This window comes from Myodes glareolus, chromosome 13 (assembly GCF_982192425.1).
Source record: "Myodes glareolus chromosome 13, mMyoGla1.1, whole genome shotgun sequence".
In the NCBI taxonomy this organism is placed as follows: Eukaryota; Metazoa; Chordata; class Mammalia; order Rodentia; family Cricetidae; genus Myodes; species Myodes glareolus.
This window is the reverse complement of record NC_142038.1, coordinates 4,867,257-4,888,254: the sequence shown is the minus strand read 5'-3', so window position 1 is coordinate 4,888,254 and position 20,998 is coordinate 4,867,257. Positions and strand designations below refer to the sequence as shown.

The 20,998-nt window shown below is 38.7% G+C and overlaps 1 protein-coding gene across 1 annotated transcript in view; it reads right to left on the bottom strand.

The window, feature by feature from the left end:
* The window catches only part of Znf407 (zinc finger protein 407), a 380,369-nt gene that overhangs the window by 128,988 nt on the left and 230,383 nt on the right, over positions 1–20,998 (bottom strand). Inside the window, exons 6-7 of the mRNA XM_085676351.2 lie at positions 18,918–19,001; positions 10,661–10,781 (exon numbers count right to left, since the gene is read on the bottom strand). Coding sequence (XP_085532477.2) covers positions 10,661–10,781; positions 18,918–19,001 — 205 coding nt within the window. The remainder of the gene's footprint in view (positions 1–10,660; positions 10,782–18,917; positions 19,002–20,998) is intronic.

The following is a 20,998-nucleotide window of genomic DNA, read 5'->3' as shown; positions in this document are numbered from 1 at the left end:
ACTGGACTGAAGCTGGCCATCCTCAAGATCTAGAACCACAGAAGCAGCTTCCGTTTCCTGCATGACTGCTTCTTGCCAGGGTCTCTCTTTCCCGGAGGTCCCTTTTGGTGCCCCCAGACTACTTCTCAATCACACATGCACTGGCTCGCTGTCTCTCGGATTATTTGGACCTCATACTTTCTAAGGCAATTTTATTGGCATTACTGCTGGCTACCAGGTTCCTCACTGATGAGTCCTGACATGTATTCACATGAATCTCCTGAATATTGGAAAAGCAGGGTGCCCTGGATCACACGTCCTGCCACATCCCTAAAGGACATTTCCTCTCCAGAAGGGAAAGTCTTATAGATGCCATCACTCATGGAGGCACTCTGGCCAATGCATGAAGGACAATGTCTCTGTCTGCTGCCTGTCTCCATTCATTCATCAGGTGGGAATGTACATAACTTCATACTGGCTCCTAACCTGGCCTCATTTTCTGCCTGCACCTTTGCAATGGTATTTAAAATGATCTCCCATCTTCTGCTATTTCCCTCTGATTCATTTTTGTAGCCCATCTTTGTGTCCTCTCCAGCATAGGCAGTGCTAGTGTTCAGTGCTTCTTTTCCTACAACATAATTCTCTATGTCTTACAACACAGGCTTCTTGGAGAGAGAGGACAACTTAAAATAGAAAAAAAAATGGCACACTTTAGAAATATACCATGAAAGAATCTTAAAAAGAAAACAAACTAACATTCTGAACTTGGAATAGCAAAATAAATTTCCTGAGTTAAAATGTCTTTCATATTTTATTTCAAATACTTTAATTCAAGAAACAAATTACATTATTTAAGTATAAGCTTTCAACATGTACCACATTTTATCCCAATGGGAAAATCCTAATTTGTTTTACGGGATTTTTCATATTTGTTTAAAGTTACAACTTAAGACTGAAGAAATAAAACATTGGAGAAAAGACCATGAAAAGCTAATCAGCACACATTCCAAACCACACAGTGAAAACTGTATCTAAACACAACAAAGGGCAGAGTGCAAGACAGAGGCCTCTAGCTAGAGTCAAGTCAAAGTCATAGACAATAAGAAATTGAGTTTATGAAGGTAGAGGAAAAATTAATATTGTAGGAAAACTACCAGGTGACATATTAGTAATGGAAGAGTAAATTCTAGCTCATTTAAACTATTCCTCATTTGGAGCTAGCTATACAATAAATGATAGTATGGGGCTGGTTTTTAGTCGAGACCATTTTTACAAACAGAATAAAAAATAATGTAAGCATTGAAATGCCAACAAAGAGTTGGTGCTGTGTTCTTCTAATAAAAAATGACAAAGCTCCAAGATATGTAGAAGACAAGGCACTGCCTTTATACAGAAGTTCCTGTTCTACAGAAGAAGGCCAATTCATGGAAGACAGGCTGCTACAGAAACTGCCGAGATGAAAAGGAGGACCCCAACATAACCCTGTCAGAAAAGGACTCCACCACCATTTTCTAAACATTCAAAGGTTTCCTTTTCCATGATACTTCTGTAGGTCCCAGAGAGATAATATTTCAGAATAGGCTAAAACAAAGGAGATGAAAACAGAATGGTGCATCTGGAGTCCTAGCATTCAGCAAAGTCGCTGTTTTTTGAATGCCAGGGTGACGATACATACAATACCCTATTGATTGCTATCAGCTCCTCTGTGGAGTTACAAGTGTGTGCCTAACAAGCTTCGTGGCATCAACTTTTTTCCAACTGCTGGGGATAGAAACAGTTACATGGGAAAGTGTTTTGTTGTGTGATAATAACCCTGGTGTCTGAGGAATAAGTTATTATGCAAGAGACTATTGCCCCAAAAATATTTTCTATTTTTTTCATCTCTAAGGCCTTTCTTCCTATCACAATACATACAGATATATCTAACTACCACCCCAGGGATTGTCCATAGTAATTCCTTGTAGAAAGACCATCCCCAAAGATAGCTTTGGCCCTCTATTAATGACTGAAATTGGGATTCAACAACAGCAGGTTAAATAAACATGTTTATCTGGATTCTACTTTAAGAGATAGCAGAGGGAGTGTATGGTCACTTTGTGTTGGCAATGGCTCTTCTAATTAATCTGTGATCTCAGTGCTGCCTTAGCTGCATCAGTTAGCACAACCGCTCTCCTGTGCTGATAAACAAAAGGTGGCAAGGAAGACCATCTTCATTTAAAGACAAAACGACAACCTGCTGGGGATTAATGCTAAGGAATCTACTATATGATTCCATGTATTACTCATCAACATTCATTACAATTTTGAAATAAAAGTGTCAATATTAAATAAACTTCAGGGAAAATAATGGGCTGAAACAGCATAAAGCCTGCCAGGGGATACAGTAATTCAAAGTCTAGAGGTTTGTGTGCTATAGCAAAGAGAGACGTACAGATGAGACAGGATGTGTATGAGGATGACAATGCAAAACCACAAAAACGCAGCACTAGGGACAGTGACATGGATGAGATGGGTGGGGACGAGCAGAAACGGTTTCCCGCTGGATGAGCACACTTTCTATGAACGAGAGACACAGCTGACAGAAACGCAAGAGATTTCCACACTTAGAACCTTCACGACCATCCCTGGGTGGATAAAATCATGCAGACATTTTCTGTGGAGGAACACCTGAGAAAATTCTACTGACACTTACCAGAAACGTCTACCCCACGGAACTACCACTCAGAGAAACGCTAGAACACTTAGGTGAATCTACTCAGCACACAGGCAAGCTGTGTGCAGGAGCAAGCAGGCAAGGGCGATCTGTCTGCAGGGAGAGCTACACACAGGGTCTAACGGATGCATGTTTTCTACAGGAGATCCAGAGATTGAAGGAAGCCTTGCACTCATCATTATCTTAAAATACTATCCACAACTATGATGCCAACCAGGTTTCCAGGCTTTCGCAATCGTGTGTACGACTCTGCCATCTGATCGGAGCCACCGAGCAGGAAAGCAGTGCAGCAGGGCAAAGGGAGCAGAGAGGTGAAGCAGCACACGCTCATGACCAAAAAGTCTGATCTCAATAGGAGACACTATTTTTAATTATTGGAACTAAGTAAGTAGCTTTAAATATAAACAGTGTCTAATATTAATGCCAGATTATGTTCATTTTATAATTTTTATGACTTTTGTAATTTGATAAAATTAAACAAAAATATTGAATGCTACTCAGAGTTATTCAAAAAGAAATTGCTCGATTCATTCCACACGTCTCATTTCATCTTTCTCTTCTCTACAACCATTTTTTCCCTCTCTTACTATTCAGGGCAAATCCGAGAAGCACAGGAAGCCATGGGAAGGAAAATAGGAACTCTCCCAAGAGACGATCCAAAAGGAGAAAATTACCCCCTGTGGACGCTGTCTCCTAACTCAGGTGTTGCAGAAACAAATCCCAGACAAGAACAATGAATCCTGCTGTATGCTGGATTTGCAACGACACAGTGCCAATGACCATTTGTCTTATGTTTAATTATGTGTGACACTGTCCCTAAATGAGTATCATCATCTATGACTTAAAAACATTTTTTGTAATTGACACAGAATTGTATATTTCAGAAATTAAAACAAAATTTCAAATAGAAGGATCACAACACCAAGGATTTGGTAAAGTATTTTAAAACTTCCCATACACATCGAATTACAATTAAAGGTAAGACAAAATTCTACTAAGTTAAAAATATTCATCCCCAAAAGTTTCTTGTGTGAACACAGATATGGAACACACTCAACAGCAGCCAAGCCCTTGCACTTGGGACAGATGCCTGCTGGGGAAGCTGAGCAGAGTCCCACAAGCAAGGACAGAGAACCCAGAGTGCTTGGGAGAGACACAGCCTTGAGTGAGGGTGGTCCATGAACTGTCCTTCACATCTTCCTTTTAGTGAGGGTGGTCCATGAACTGTCCTTCACATCTTCCTCACACAAGAAAGAAAGACGCTCTTGAGACAAGAAACTAATGTGCTAACCACATCTCCAGAACATACTGGCCGAGGTGCTAAATCAGCCATCAGACAAGAAGACAAAACGAGGAACATAACTCCCAGAGTTTAGCAAAACATTGGTGAGTCCTTGACGTGAGGTGGAAATTGTACAATTCTTTGCCTAGCTTCCTGAGATACAATTAACTATTGGGGAATACGTTAATGCTGTGAATTAGAAAAACCTGTGCATAAACTAAAACACTCAGAACTATTTCAAAGAAGGCACAGGTGAGTTTAGTGGAGCTGAGACTGGTAAATTTTGAGGAAAACTTAAGAGAAACAATGAGGATATTTCAAGTTCAATAACAGGTACATAATAAAATAGCTTTGAATTTGTTTTCTGTAATTTAATAAATGAGACTTAAAGTCCTTAGGCTTCCTCTTGCTAATTGTAGTATTTAGATTACTATCTGCTCATATCTCCTACACAAATCTTAAAGAAACAAAAGAGAATCAAACAGGAAGGTAAGATTCACCAAAACAACCAACCAAACAAACAAACAAGGAAAAAAACTCAATAGTTTTCAGGCACTTCAATAAAACTCATCTACTCTCATATTCAAGCCAATATAATCAGTGGAATACAGACCACTTGGAGAGTCACAAATCTGACAGGCAAGTTGAGATTTTATATTACTCAAAGCTATACTATAGCACAGGAAAGACTGGGCTGTCTGTATTGACGACAATACATAACAGAAGGAAAGAAAATGAAGAAAAATGTTAAGAATGTTCTATTTTTGTGTAAAAACAAATCTAAGAACTTGCAATATAAATAATACAGTAGGACTGTGTGCTATGTATCTAAATTTAGGCTTTGAAATTAAATATGTGGTAATTAATGCTGAAAAGTTATGAAGTTATGATGGAATACACTGACGTGTAATGGATTAAACTTCTGGATATTTTAGACAGGAAAAGCAACTGAAATGGGTCTATGTTTACATCTAAATAGAATGAGATGTCATTGCCTAAATTAATAATGCAAACTTGAAAAATAGCCCCAGGTTCAAAACACCAATTATAAAATTCTTTTGTAAACAAATATGCACTCATATTTTTCATGAATAATTTTAACTAGTACTATTGGTGTGCTAATGTTCAATTTATAAAATGAGAAATATATTTTCAAATACAATTTAAATAATATTTCAATTTCTAATGATGGTTAACTTCCTTGCAGATAATAGCTAATACTGGCAAAGAAGAACAGAGGGCAGGAACAGTTTTGCATATAGAATGTATGCATGAAAAGTATTTAAATATCTTAGTAATAAGATATTGTGGAGGAAAAGATAAACATATGCATCTCTTTAGGGAACACGTCAGCACCCTGCTGTAATGACTGTGTCCGTCACACAGAGATGGGCCGTGAGGTCTGTGGACAGCAAGGCTATCGTGCTCTGCTTTTTTCTCATTAAGAAAACAGAAAAATCTATTCAAATTTCTATAGTTCATTCATGGCTTAATATATCTGCTAACTCTTCCAGTATTAATAAAATAGTTCACTAATAAGAGCTAACCACAGCACAGAAGGCTAAAGCTTTTGCATGAATAAAAAAGCTTCAAACCATTTACTTTTAGAAAATAAAATTATACAAAGGTTTTACATAAAAGACAAAAACCAACCGTTACCAAGGATAGGAAATACCTGAATATGTGACTGAGTGGACAGAAGTGGCCTGGGTATTAGCGTACAGGCAGTGTGGCATTGCTGAGAGAACGCTGTCTGCTCTTGAACACAGTGCCTCACAAGGCCAACAGGACAGCGCCAGCAGGCACACACGAGCTGCTGTGAATCAGGGGTGCTCTTGTATAAGATGGCACAGGGGACACATCCTATGACCTTAACCTTAGCAACAGGTCCAACATTCTTTCAAACCAAGAAAATCAGAAGTATATGGAAATCTATCTTTGCATACAATATCATGAGTCTACAAAAGTGTGACGATGGTAATATAAAAGTGTGATGATGGTGATATAAAAGATTCAAACGACAGACTCTGTACTAGTGCTGTCAGAAACCCTCATCCTAAAATCTAAAACATTATTCTAAAAAGTCGTAAGCACGCGACAAGACTTTGAAGAATATTTAGCACAGACTCTGAAAATAGCGTAGGTGTAAAATAAAATGACATATATGATATAAAATATAAAATAATATGCACGTACAAAATGTTATACATACTGATCATTATAAGTCAGTGTGTCCTGGGGTAATACAGGCGTTATAGCTGTGTTAAGAAGAGCAATCTTCAAGGGAGGCATTTTGAAACTGCACAGTGTCTCAACAATTATAAGACAATTGATTTTGGACTTAATAATTTCTAAGTATTGTAAGAAGTTCTTTCTTAAGATGCAATCTTGACATGGATCATAAACAAGATTTCAACACACTATAGATATGTAGGACATGGACGCTGTAGTTAACACTCTGAACATCAGTCTCTGACTGACAGGTGAAACAAAATCTGAGGTCTTGTTCAAATCAGAAATGAATGGGAAAACAAGCATTGAGGTCTCCTATGTAACTACACATGCCAGGCTTTGTGAGGCTCCAGCTTCTTACACTGTGGAGTTCATGAATCTGCGGTATGGGGAGTCATAAGTCTAAAATAGCAAAAGGCTTCTGAACACCCAGTAACTCTGCCCACCCTGACACACACACACAAAGAAAATCAAAATCAAACTCACAGTGGAGCACAGGCATTTCTGGCAACACTTGCCCAAGTGATATCACATGACATCATCGTGCTTAGTGCTCCTCTTGTTTTTTTTGCTTCAGGCAACAAAATATTTCAAATGTCTCATGCTGAATTCAAGACTGTTGTATGTTTGTTTATACAGAGTGTTTTACTGTCTATGCAATTTTTAACTATCATTAAAACACAATGTTCTAATTATAAAAAACTTAGTATTTTCCTATTATTAGTCCTAGATATGAAAATACTAAATTTATTGTATCTTTGCATTATATAGTGTTAGAAAGTTTGATTTTTGAAACAGCTGTTAGAATTACTGATTAAAATTTAATTAAAATGTTAAATAAATTTTGGGTTGGGAAAATTTTCCAATAATTTCTAAAATGGGCCTGAACACTATTTTCCATTCTGCACTATGTATTTGTGCAGTGGTGCTGAGTACTGAAGCTTATAAAATCAGAGTATGATCAATTATGAAAAACACTGAAGACGCTCATCAGCAGAACCATCCAAACATGTAAAATAAAAGGGCGTATTTTTCAGTTGAATGTAAATTGCTATTAATATAGAAATATGAGAACAAAAATTTCTTTAAAATGTCTTTTAATATATATTACCAGTAAAAACTGATCTGTATACCAATTTTATATACATGTACATCTCGAACTCACTACTATTTCCTTGGGCAAAAGTGGTTACAAGTGGAAAAGCTTAAGAAGCCTTAGTCTTGATTGTATTGGTCCTTCTGGGACCCCTTCATATATATTTAAGAATAAATAATTAATGCTTTTCTAGTTCTAACACTGTTGTGGGGTGTGTGGGGGGTGGTTAAGTGTATAAAAATATATTTGGTAGTAAAAGAATAAAATTTGATGTGAAGCTACACCACTCCTGTTAGCGCCATTCTAACTGTATAGAAGTTCAATGATGGTATCTTAGGGTCTGGTAAATTTTGGTATATGATTTTTTTTTTACTTGCAATTTTTTATCATAAAGGTAAAACAAATTTAATATTAAAAAATTAAATGGTCACCCTACCAAATTCCATAGTGGAAAACAATTGGAAACATATTTAATATATAATTTATTCTGTAGATAATTAACATTATCAATAAACTGGCTTCCAATTCATGAAAATGGTATTATGTATCATGACTTATTTGTATATTATTTTTAAGAAAATGTTTTATAGCTGAGAATGAAATTGTGTGATGGAAAGTTTACCTATCATGCCCAAAGCCCTTGGCTTGATGTTCAGTAACATAAAAAATATGTTATGGCACTTAGAGCATTTGTTTTAGATTTTCTTTTTAGACAACGTCTAGATATTTGGGATCCTGGGTTCTATTGTAAATGGTATAATCTTTTCAAAAAAGATGTATTTATTTACTAGCATACGTGTGTCGGAATATATGTGTATGCATGTGTCTGAATACATAAGTGTGTATATATGTGCATCTGAGTATATGTGTGTACATGTGTGTATGTGTATGTCTGAGCATATGTATGCACAGAAGCATGACAGGTATGCACAGTGCCAGTCAGGGGAGCTAGGACATATGTGCCCTCTGGACAGCCCTTCCACCCCACAGTGAACCTGTCATCTGCTTCACTGTATTTCTCAGAGGTTCCATTTCAAGTCTTTCAAGGAACATACAATAAGCAGTCACTGTGTTCCAGACACAACCAGAGGTCAAACTGTGTGTGTAACTACTGTCCACCAGGACCCTATGGACAACCTCACTGTGTGTAACTGCTGTCCACCAGGCCCCTATGGACAACCTCACTGTATGTAACTGTTGTCCACTAGGACCCTATGGACAACCTCACTGTATGTAACTGTTGTCCACCAGGACTCTATGGACAACCTCACTGTGTGTAACTGTTGTCCACTAGGACCCTATGGACAACCTCACTGTGTGTAACTGCTGTCCACAAGGACCCTATAAGGCAGTTCATTAGTAATTACTATCTCACAAATGAAAACACAGCTGCTCTATCAGCTGAGGAGTTCTGACTGCAGCACAAACTGTGTCCTGAGTCCTATGCTGTGAGGAAGCCCACAGTAAAGACTCAACCTGCGAGCTGTGAAGCTGATCAAGCAATGGCCATATCAGCTTCCCCACATCAAGCTTCTTTGTTGAGCCATGGTTTCTATTAAGCTATAGTGAATAAACATTACAGATCTGAACTGTTTGCTACGAAAAGTACCACTTCTATGAATTTATATGGAAGTTTGTACATCGTCTTATTTGAAACACCTCTACCACTTAAAATAACGTGAAACCAAGTTCCAGGGAAGGAGGGCCACACAGAAAGGAACTACGCATTTGACAGTGAGAATGAAAATTTGCACTGAAAGAAACAAATTCTTCCTCAAAAATACTAACAAAAGCCTTATGTACAGGGTATAAACTAAGGCTTTTAGTTCAAAAGCAAGGTATAATAGGAAGATTTTATCATTTTCTGTGTTTTTCCTTTACAGCTAAGATAAAAAGGCTTGAAAATGTTCTTACCAGACTTCACATGCATCAGGAGACGGGAATTTCTAGGGATATCTCTAATATGATCACCATTTCCCCGAACTTCCCAGAAACACCACACTAGTGTTATGTGTAGACAGAGCCAATAAAATGTTGAATGAATAAATAATGAATGAAATATATCTGTAATATCTCTGTTCTATTCAATGACCTTTCACATAAAAATTAATGCAATAATGTGGATGATAATAGAGATTGTAGCAATATATTAGCCAAATGCACAGGTTGCCTCCATACAAAAATCTGCTTTTAAAAAAAAATCTACATGTTCAGTATATTCTAATACTCAATAGAAGGGGACTTGGTTTTCTATATCATGGTATAGGTGGGGTGTGGCAGTCAGAGTAGAAAGCTTCAGCCGAAGGGTGAATCCCTTGGCTAACACTGGTACCCCTCAGATGTCTACAGTCCATCACATCACAGACCCTCCCCCACAACACTGGAACCCCTCAGATATCTACAGTCCATCACATCACAGAACCCACCTCCTCCCATCCCCCACTACAGCAAACACTGGAACCCCTCAGATGTCTACAGTCTACTATCACAGACAGCAGAAGAGGTCAAGCTCATGTTCCTGTTCTTGGCAGCTTGACCTGGCAACAAGCTCTACTTCCCAGTCCACTGTCACCATGCCTCTCTCTCCATGCACCTTCCTAGCACCTATCTCTCAGCTGACACAGACCCTAGGGAGTGGACTGAACCAAAAAGCAACTGCCACCTCCTTTTGGAATATATACCATGCAAACCGACGCTGAAACACCTCCTCCTGCATAGCTGAGATTAGGGACTGGGTCCAGGTCCACAGTCAGTGTTAGAACTGTTTCTGACGACTCCATCACTAGAGGTGGAGTCACACTGTGAAAGGCAGGCAGCACTTCTTATATCATCATCACTACCATACAAAGCTTTTGCTCAAAGTCAAGGTCTTACCGCACAAGGTATGGAACAGTGAATTGCTGGTAACACACCCTAAATGTGAGTAATTAAATAAGCACCCAAAACATGAACAAAGAAAGGACTGTAAAATCCTAGGCACTAAGAGTACCAAAACAGAAGTTTATATATGATATGTATCACCAGTGTGTCCACACACGACACATAACTCCCTATGTAAATAAGGGCTGTGCTATAAGGCATCAGTGTAGCTGGCCAACTGTAAAGAGAGTCTGGAGGCTAATGAAGGAGGCACTCCAGTGGAAGAAAATGGGCACACTAAGGAAATCTATCCCCGCCTTCTCAATTACAAGGAAGTTAAGACTGTTTTGAAAAATGTCTGTTTTTGAAAACTTCTCTGAGATCAGGAATTACAGACCTTACCTAACACGTATTGCCCACCAAGTCCACTAAAGCAGATCAGAAGGACTAAGTCCTGCCGGGCCCCAGCTGACTATGGCGTCACATCTGACCTCATTACCTGTAGTCACACCACGGGCACCTGTAGGGCTTCTCTCCAGTGTGGACACGCTTATGACGAGTCAAATGTGATTGGGTTGTAGAGGCAAAGTTACATTCGTCACATTTGAAAGGCTTTTCTCCTGTAACAAGAAATGCATATACATGAGTTATAATTGGGTACGAAGCGACCAAGGTTAGTATTAGCATACAAAAAGTTTATATCTACAAAATACTACAAATATTATTGGATGGAGTGCAGGAGTTTAGGATATGTGAAAGCTAAAGGATATTACTGACATGAAACTGGCTATTAGGAAAGTATACAGCACAGTGCACAAACAGGACTCTAGGCTATACGTACAGGCCAGGACTCTGGAATGACTTTATAAACCATAATACTTTGGTGAGATTAAAACATGGCCAATCATACAGCAGACATACAGTTGAATTTAAGATGGAAAACAATAAATTCCTAGCAATATTTATGAAGAAAAATGAAATGATGTCATTACTCTAATTAGTGTTTAGAAGTTAAGAGGGATTATAATTACGGGGTAGAAGGTATGAAGCCTCGACAAAACAAACAAACAATGCAATGTTAATCCCATGCTAAGATGTGCGAATAAATCACATAAAGATCAGGCCAGGATGGACAGAAGTGGAGCCTCAGGCTGGCCTGGGATGACCGGTGCCCTCCTCTACCTGCTCCTCCACACCCACTCAGACAGTTTCCCATTTCACTTGCTACACTGGCTGCTGAACAACTGACCCAAGGCTAATTAATTTCAGTTAACATAAATTCAAATTTGAAACTTAATACAACCCAGCCATTGAAAAATGTTTTAGCATGATTGGAATAGCTTAGAAATGTGAACCTAGTCTTTTAAGTACAACTTTAGATTATATACTACACACACACACACACACACACACATATTTATATAGTTATATACTATATAACTATAGATTATATACTTGGGATGCAACTTTATTCTTCGAATTGAAATGTGCTAGAAGCATAAAATGTATGCCAAATATCAAAATCTTAGTACAAAGAGTAAAAAAAATTAATAATGCCATAATAACTTTATTTAAAAATGATAATCTTGATATTGCAGGTTAAGCTAATGATCGTAAAAATCATTTTCCCTATTTTGTGGCAGTCAGACAATGTGTGGCTTATATTACATTTCTCCTGTCAGGGATGAAGGAAGGAGCAGCCCACCCTCTTCTCCTCACACAGAATGCTCACAGTAGACTCTCTCGCGCACTTTTAGAAACACACTAACGCTAGGTTTCAACATGCCCACTTGGTGCGTCTGATTTTCTACCTTTTCATGACAATACTCTCCGTGCACTGATCTATTTAAACTGAAGGAAAGTTTCTTCCTTTATACATGTGTTTCTGTGTGTAACTACTTGTCCACAGCACAACGTAGGGCTCAAGGGATAACTCTGTCTACCCACTGGGCTTGGTGGGCAGCTCCTGGACCTCCTGCACCATCTCATCAGTCTGAATAATAACTGGAAGGCTCTGGCAGCCCTTGACCTTCTTCCCCCTTTCCCTCTGCCTTGCTAGAAACCATTAGAGCACATTCCTAAAGCTAGTCCACAAGGTCCATTCCCTTATTTGGCTAATCCCTCCTCTTGAGGCCGACCACCAAGGTTCAGATACCCAAGTATTGAAATCCAGCAATCAAAAGTCCCCTTTGCCTCACCTAACTAACATGAACAATTAAAATTAATCACCTCATTCTAACACTGAGTTTCCCCCTGTACCTTTATAAATAGCCATTTTCCTATAGGCCATGTCTGTCTCCTCTCTACCCAGAGGCAGTTCTCTGACCTCCAGGACAACACTCCTTTCCCTGTTTCCTCTGTCTCCTGTCTTTGTTACTTACCCCTGTCCCTTTGGGGCAAATATGTCTCCTTTGTGATGAGAACTTGATCTTGGGGTCATGAGCCAATGCTTAGCCCTCCTTTCAATAATAATTTAAAGTATTATTAAAGTATTGAAGATACTTACTAAAGTATGTTTGCCCCCAACTGCCTTCATCAATGCAGTCATTAGTAAAGATACCTGTTCTTCTCACATGGCCTCACACACTGCTGTACAGATATTTAACTTATGCGCACAAATCCTGCAGGGAGTTCTCTCTCTGGGTGAAGCCTGATAAACTGAGATCCTGGTTCTGCCCCGTCTCACTTGCTGTCAGACCACTTGAGAAAGACCACGAGGTCAGATAACACCGCCAAAGTACAGGACGGCTGTGCAGGCCACGGCAGCAGGCAGCAGCAGGACAGAGTGGCCACAGCCGACAGGAACGAGGGCAGCACAGGAGGGGCTCTCCCAACCAGCTGGGGCAGGTGGGTCAGTGCACAGCACTAGCTGCTGGCTTACACACTTGAGGAGGACGAAAAGCTACTATGCTGCAGATCTTATTTAGAAACCACTGTGTTTAACTTACCCCTGTTTAAGAAAAAAAAAAATCAAAGACCATCTAAAAACAGAATAAAACAATGTTTAAGAGAAATTTCTCTTTAAGAGAAATCCCATCTTTAACATACTAGTGAAATTGTCACCCAAGGCCTAAAGTTATTTTCTGATCTCCATTTCTAAACCTTTGGTCAAACAACTAAAGTCACCATAGGTAACAGGATTTCAGTGACTGACATAACACACACAGACACAGACACACACAAAACCACTCATAACAATAACTTATGCTCATCACAGTGGCAGGTCTTTATTTAATACAAGGAATGATATACAATATTCATATTGTATGTATACTAGAAAGTAATTTTATCTGTTCAAATTAAATCAAAGAATATGCTGCTTCTGGAAATAGATACATAACTATACAAAAGCATAAAAGTAAATATTATGCTTATTTTTCAGAGCTGAATTTGTACACTAAAAACAGCCCTTTTGATTGAACACCAAAGCCAATGTACAATTTACATGAAAAGAAAAAAAGCAACAAACACATGCTGATTATCTAGTTTGATATCTTCTGTCTAGGTAACAAACAGTATTTCAATGTTATAGTACATAAACCTACTCTGTCTTTTATTGATGAAACCACCACCAAAATCAAGATAATGAACATCACATACCCTTAAATGATTCCTTAGCCTGTCATACATAGACCTGATTGTTGGAAGTCTAATCCTTACCTTTCTCCTATTACATGGTAATCGTATCTTCTAGAAATTTATATAAAGAAAACATAAAGCTTATAGTCCATTTTGTATGGTATATATTTTACTACATACAGCTATTTATTTTTTGATTGGGCTATATTGCTAGGATATAAATTATTTTTCCCTTGGGGAATATACTGAATATATCATGGTGTGCTTGCATGTTTAACTTGGTAGTTCTCAACCTGTGGGTCGCAACCCCAAGAGGGTGGCATATCAGGTATCCTGCATATCAGAGATTTACATTACGATTCATAAAAGAAGGAAAATTACAGTTATGAAGTAGCAGTTAAATAATTTTATGGTTGGGGTCACCACATCATGAGGACCTGTATTAAAGGGCTGCAGCATTGGGAAGGCTGAGAAGACTGATGTACCTGAATGACATCTGAGCTGCCTCCTTGGTTTGTGTTGTTTTGCTATAACAACAAGTGAATTTGGAATGAACTATCAATGATAGGTAAGCCACTAAATGGACATATTTTGTCCTGAGTAAATTTCCAGAAGTGGTATGGCGAATGTATTTATCCTGGGGTGGATACCAACGTATCTTCTGAAATCACCTACCACTTCCCATTTTCTTAGCTGCATCCCAGAGTTTCCATAAGCTGATGTGGTCAGTGCTTTCACCCTGCATTTTCCAATGGACAGTGACAACTTCCCATGTGCTGCACACTCTTGGTGAGTTATCTACTGAAGTCATCTGGCTTTGTCACTCATTTGTTGGCTGTCTCCTCAGAAGTGTTTGGAGAGTTGTTATGCTCTAGCTAGAAATCCTGTATGACATCTGTGGTCTTACTATGTTTTTATCTGGTCTGTAGTTCATTATCCTTCTCAGGGTGATTTTTAATATAAAGTTGTCACCTTAACCATTTGTAAGTTTCATTTATTTGTTCTTTTGAAAGCATGCTATTATACAATAATAAAATGAGTTTTGATGATTCAAATTCACATTTTCTCTGTAGACTTTATATACAATTTAGATTGTGTAACTCTGAATTAATCTTGTATACAGTATGAAGTATGTCTTAAAGTTCATTTTACTAAATATAGATAAGCAATTAATCCAATATTACATGCTGAATGGTTTAAACTATCTTAATTTCCTTATAACAATCAGCTGATAGCACAGACGTAGGGCTATAGTTTGTTCCACTGACTAATCTTGTCTACCTGAGAGCTCTGACTACTGGAGACTAGGAGCCCTGTTCCTTCTCAACCATGTTTGACCAGTTCAGACTTCTGCATTTTTATAAGAATTCCGAGTTAGTCTTACTGATTTACCAAATGAGTTTGCAGGGCTTAACAAGGTAGGAGCCTACATCTCAGCAGTGGGAGGCCTTCTGATTGGTGTCCACGGCACTTCACTCATTTGGGTCTCAATTTAATTACACAAATCGGTTTTAGTCTTCCAATGTCATGATTTTGTACATCTTGAGACTCCTCAGTAAGATGCCATGTTTAAAAATTAACTGACATGAAGCCTATGCAGAATGGACTCAATTTTCTTGTTTGTGCATATATATGCCAAATAATAACAGGAACCAAGGCAGAGGCATAGAAAGCTTTTGCTACCCACATAATGAACCTAAATTATGGAAAAGCTGTACTTGATCATTGAGGGTATTCACAGCTGCATGCCAGCTATTCGTCACCTAGGCAGCTTATGTACTTGTAGACTGCTTTCACTTATACATCTCTTCTCCTTTGCAGGGGCCCTGGGAGACATTGTCAAGTTACCCACCACTCATGGATATGGCAGGTACATGGGAGGAGGAAAAGGTGGAACCACAGACCCTACTAGGTTAGTGTACAAATTAAAGATATAAAGAATTCGAAGTTAATTTTCTTGGTTTGGAAGTTCAACATAAGCTTTAGAAATGTAATTAATGTAGGTTCTTTCATTTACACCTTCATGAAATTTCTGGTGACCCTTAAAAGTTAAAATCTACACATTTATAAAATGCCATTAAAATTTATAAGTCTAATAATTTAATTAGAAGTTTACATTAAGCCAGCATTCTATTGGTAAATTAGAGATTTCTATTTCATATTTGCCTCAACACAGATTAAATTGGGTAATATTAAGTTGTTTTGAGTTATATGCAAGCTCGCAGGCATATATACGATACAACAAACTTTATGCAAATACTATTATGCACAGAAATACTAAGAAGAAGCCAGGTGCTGGTGGCATACACCATTAATCCCAGCATTTGGGAGGCAGAGGCAAGTGGATCTCTAAGTTTGAGGCCAGCCTGGTCTAAAGGGTGAATTTCAGGACAGCCAGGGCTACACAGAGAAACCCTATCTCTAAAAATCAAAAAAAAAAAATGCTAAGGAGAAGAGACAGGCCAGACACATCTGATAATGATAGGGTACATGTCAACTTACATAAGCTATACTTTATTTAAATATGGTAACCTGAGTTAATACAATAATTATTTAATGATATAATTCAATGTATAAGTCAAAGTGACTTAAGACACACACCAGTTTTAACCTCAGACAACACTGAAGTCTAGCTTGGGTGGTGGAGTCAAAAGGCACCACTAGAGCCCATAAACTCCAGACCAGTCTATGCAGCAGAAGACAATCAAAGGGGCAGAACAAGGAGGGTCTGCTGCTCCTGTAACTCTACTCATCAGTCTCCCTACTCTCTGTCCTCGATGGAACTCTCCCTAGTGGGCTGTGGTTTTCATTCCACAAACGCTTTTCTTTACAAGCATTGAGCTCCCAAAACACCCAGAAGAAACACTTCCCCTCTCGGACCTTACGGATTGCAAAGGAGGAACAGGGACACAGGGACAGCTTGTTGCGATAGTGCCCTGTCCTTTTGTGTGTCAGCCATCTGTCAGACTGGCCAGCGACACCTCCTGGAAATCACACTTCCATTCCTTAGGGTGGACTGGTGGTTATTAAGCTGGCCAGGTCTCTCCAACTACATGTGAGGATTGGTGCCAGTGTCCTTGAATCAAGGGTCTCTGACAGGTGAAAAAAGTAAATCTCAGAATGGAAGATGTTTTGTGTCAGCTCCCCAGACAGCCTGCATTTCAGTCAGGAATTATTTACGCCATGTGGAACACTTTGGGTACCTATCCCTTTCTGAACCGCTTGTAATTTGCCTGGACACTGTGGTAAAAAGGTAAACCATGTCAAAGGCAGACACATCAAAGAAATACAGATTTCAAATGTACCATCAGGTCTAGCCCTGGGGAAAAAAGTGTGTGCTGCTTAAACATTTTAAGTCGAACATAAAAGCTAAGTGCCTAGACTGAGTTGGACTGAGCGGTTTGTGGGGGCCAAGTCTTTTAAGAACTGACTTTGGTATTAAAGAATCATGTTTGATTTGTGCCACAGAGGCAGATAACTGCCAGAAAGACAGATACCTCTGTCTCTGAGACATTGTCCTATATGGTATAAAGTTAATAGCAAAGTAATAAGGAGCCTCTGGACCTGACATAAAATATAAAGTTGTGCCAGCTCGATGCAGGCCTCCTGATCGATCCATCACCTGGATGTCTGTGATCGCAGCATTACTGCCTCCACTGCAGGGCAAAGGGGAAGACTACCACTGGAGGGGTAGCACAAGGGGGACTGCTCTCCCCTGAAGCCACATGGGATGGAACAGGAAGGCAAAAATGTCATGTAAGTCAAAACTTTGAGTTATCAATAAGCTGAAAACATGAACAAAAAAAAAATCTTATGGCTGCATGGTTTCAGCACATATATTCAACTCTCTCTCCATTTGCCATACGAAACCAGCTGGCACCCACACAGCCTACCTTATAAAGAACCCTTACATAGGAATTATACAATGAATGTACATGTGTTTTCAACCTGCTAAAAATCGAAAATTTACCCTCATTTTAATGGCTCTTATCCCTATAGACATTTCATCCTGATAAACTCAAGATTTAAAAGCAAAGAGCAAAAGAGTAGGATTCATTTTCATTGATCCTGGAAATATTATATTGAGGAATGAAGCTGCCTGTGTCTGGATAGCATGGCATTTCAAGAATTCAAATGTTCATAAGTAATGTATTTAAATTCTCTTCTTTGTTCTCAAGACTTTCATTCACATAACGTGAGGTAGGGTTGTATATACTCTTGACTTCACCCTGATTCCCACACAGCACCCCAACACATCTTCCTCCAACTTTATGTCTTTTGTTTTTTAAAATAACCTCCTAAGTCCAGTTAGAGATGCTGAGTTGTGCATGGTATGAGGCCATCTGCTGGAGCACAGATGGAGTTCATCCAGGGGCCACACCCTCAGAGGGCTCTCTCCTCAGTAAGAGGTGGACCTAGAAATTCCCCACCACAGAACTGTCAAACTCAAATGTCCTCATGGTCCACCAGGGAAACATCAAATTCGGTTACAGCTTGGCTAGCATATGAACTTCATTAGTAAAGTCTTGATGGCAGAAAAATGGGGTTCTGTTGATACTATAAAGAAAACTGTCCTGAGACAGTACTGCCCTATATACATATTATTTAGACTTATCAGAATGACTGTCTGTGATTCCTGTCCTGAATCATGGGAAGGAGATCATGGACAGGCTAGCCTCAATAACTACAACAGCACAAAGTCCCCATGACACTGACCTACAGGCTGACTGATGAGTACAGGGCAGGCAGGCAGACAGTGGGGACAAGCAAGTGGGCAATGGAGAGGGCAGTAGGACACAGGAAGAGAGCAGCAAGGGCCCAACATGAGCTCTCTGGGACACAGGCAGGAGGCTAAGATACACTTTTCCAGACAGATATCAAATAGCCTCAAATATCTGGTCTTGGGTAACTTGATTTTTTTAGCCACTGAAGATGAAGCTCATGAGGATATCTGGAGCCTTAAATTCACAGGTAGTCATTTGTATATCCTTTTAAGCAGAGAGCAAGAGACAATCTAACTTCTACATACCCTGTGTTTGTATGTGAGACCTATAGAAATTTTCATTTGCAGAAACCTAGGATAAAGAGGAAGCAAACCATGAGGCCAATGGTGCTTGGGTATCTAACACCTTGCCTCGTGTCTGCAGAGAGAAGCCAGGAGCAGACTCAGTACTGACCTGTGTGCTGCCGGCGGTGTTTGGTGAGGGCGTGCCGGGTCCCACCGGCAAAGCCGCAGAGGTCACAGAGAAACGACTTCTCGCCTGTTGCAACAATAAACAGATGAGGGACTTGCGGAGGTCACAGATCATTAAAACATATCTATCAAGGCTTTCAGGGTTACTAATTCCTCCAATCAAATGTTTCCATGTAAATATGTCAAATGGGAATGAAATTACCACTGCGGTTTATTGACTGTGATAAAATCTGAAAAGCACCACTGAACATAATTACATACTTGTCAGACCCATAAAAATTAGCTTTATTATCAATGGAATGGTTTTGTACAACTTCATTTCTGGTAGATGTCTTCCAGATGGGGCTGCTTTATGCACTTCAACAGTTTTTATGCATATCCTGATTTTTTACAATTCCCATACATCTGGCCTTTCTGAGCTGAGTAAAGATTGCTTGGAATAGTTAATATACAGTATATATAACTCTGCTTAAATAAAATATATTGAATTTTTTAATAACCTGAGAACACCGAATTGGTTTTACCTGATTCCATCAGGATCTTCTTTAATCACCTTACAATTAATAATTTGAATTAAATGGTTTCTTTGAACAGACTGGGGATCCAAAGGAAATCAAACTCACATTACCAGGAGATACTCAATGCTGTTTGTGTTTCCTGAATTTTATGACATAAAAAGAGGTCCAGGGATTGGTAAAAATCACCTATAAAAATTCCTATCCCCCATCTTCCAGTGATAGCTCTGGACTAGAAACTTCTGCAGAATCAAAGGCGTATTTGGCAGATGTGGGCTGGCTAACCATGCAAACAGCTATTTTCTGAGCATTTTACACATGCTACTTTCTTGACCTATAGTCTATAAGTACTATATATCATTCTACTGTAGCAATTTGGCCAGCAAGTGCTGGCTAGCTAGACAATTCATCCCATAAGACTCACAGCGAAGGTAAAACAATACAAATGCAGACTTTGGAGAAATTAATGAAATCATAAAAGACTTTTCCAGGAATAAAGTAAATCATTTGTATCCATCTTTATTGACTTTAGTCTCTCAGACTTTAAAGTGAGAAGTTTCCCATAATAGGCCTGCTTTACCCCATATTTGGGATTTCACAAAAAATTTAGTTGGCAATCCATTTGCAAACAGTGACTGTATTTCTAAGGTTAAAATAATAAAACAAAGAGAAATAGCTGTAGCAATATAAAGAGTAACCCTTCACTAAAGAGTGTTTCTAATTTTCCTAACTTAAAGGAAAAACATGAAGAAGCCCTTAGCCAAAATAGGAAAAATAGAGTAGATGGGCTGTGAAGAATAAAGTTTAATTATAATCACTCATCTAATTATTTAATCAATTTAAAATATAAATCTTTTTAACTAGCTGTGTTATCAACTAAATAATACTGAAGTGGCCCTTTTTAAACTAAAATACCAATTTGTTTCTAAATATTAGCATTTTTTTAATGTGGTGGCAAAACAGTTCTCTCCAATGTGCTCATCCCCAGCTCTGCAGCAGTTCTGCGTGTGCTGGCAGAAAACAGCTGTTCTCACACATGCACAGAGGCATAAGGACTACAGTGGAGAAGTGTGGTTTTGCACACATGCATGCTATGAAGGGGAAGAGCAATGGCAAATGAGCAGTGAGCAGCCCCCATTCTAGACAAGCATGCTACCATTCTTCCATCTATGAAACCTTTGTGACCTGTTTCTTTTTTACAAAATAAATGTGTAATAAACACAGGAGAAAAATATAGAATTTACCATTCTCTACATGTGTTCATGCTGCACATAATAAAGTTTACTCCCTTTCCTAATTTATGGTATACACACATGAAAAGGTGAAATTATTCATTTTCCAGATGATTTCATTCTAGATGCATTAGTGACCTTGATTTTTTTCATGTGTGAATTTTATGTAAGGTGGTAGTCTCAGGTGTATTGTATGTCATATTTACCTTGGTGGCTTGATTTGTTTTCAAATTCAATTTTTACTTGCTTTTTTTTTTTTTTAAAGAAGGAGAGTGGAGGGGGGTAACTGATGAACAGTGGGCCAAGAGTATTTTTTT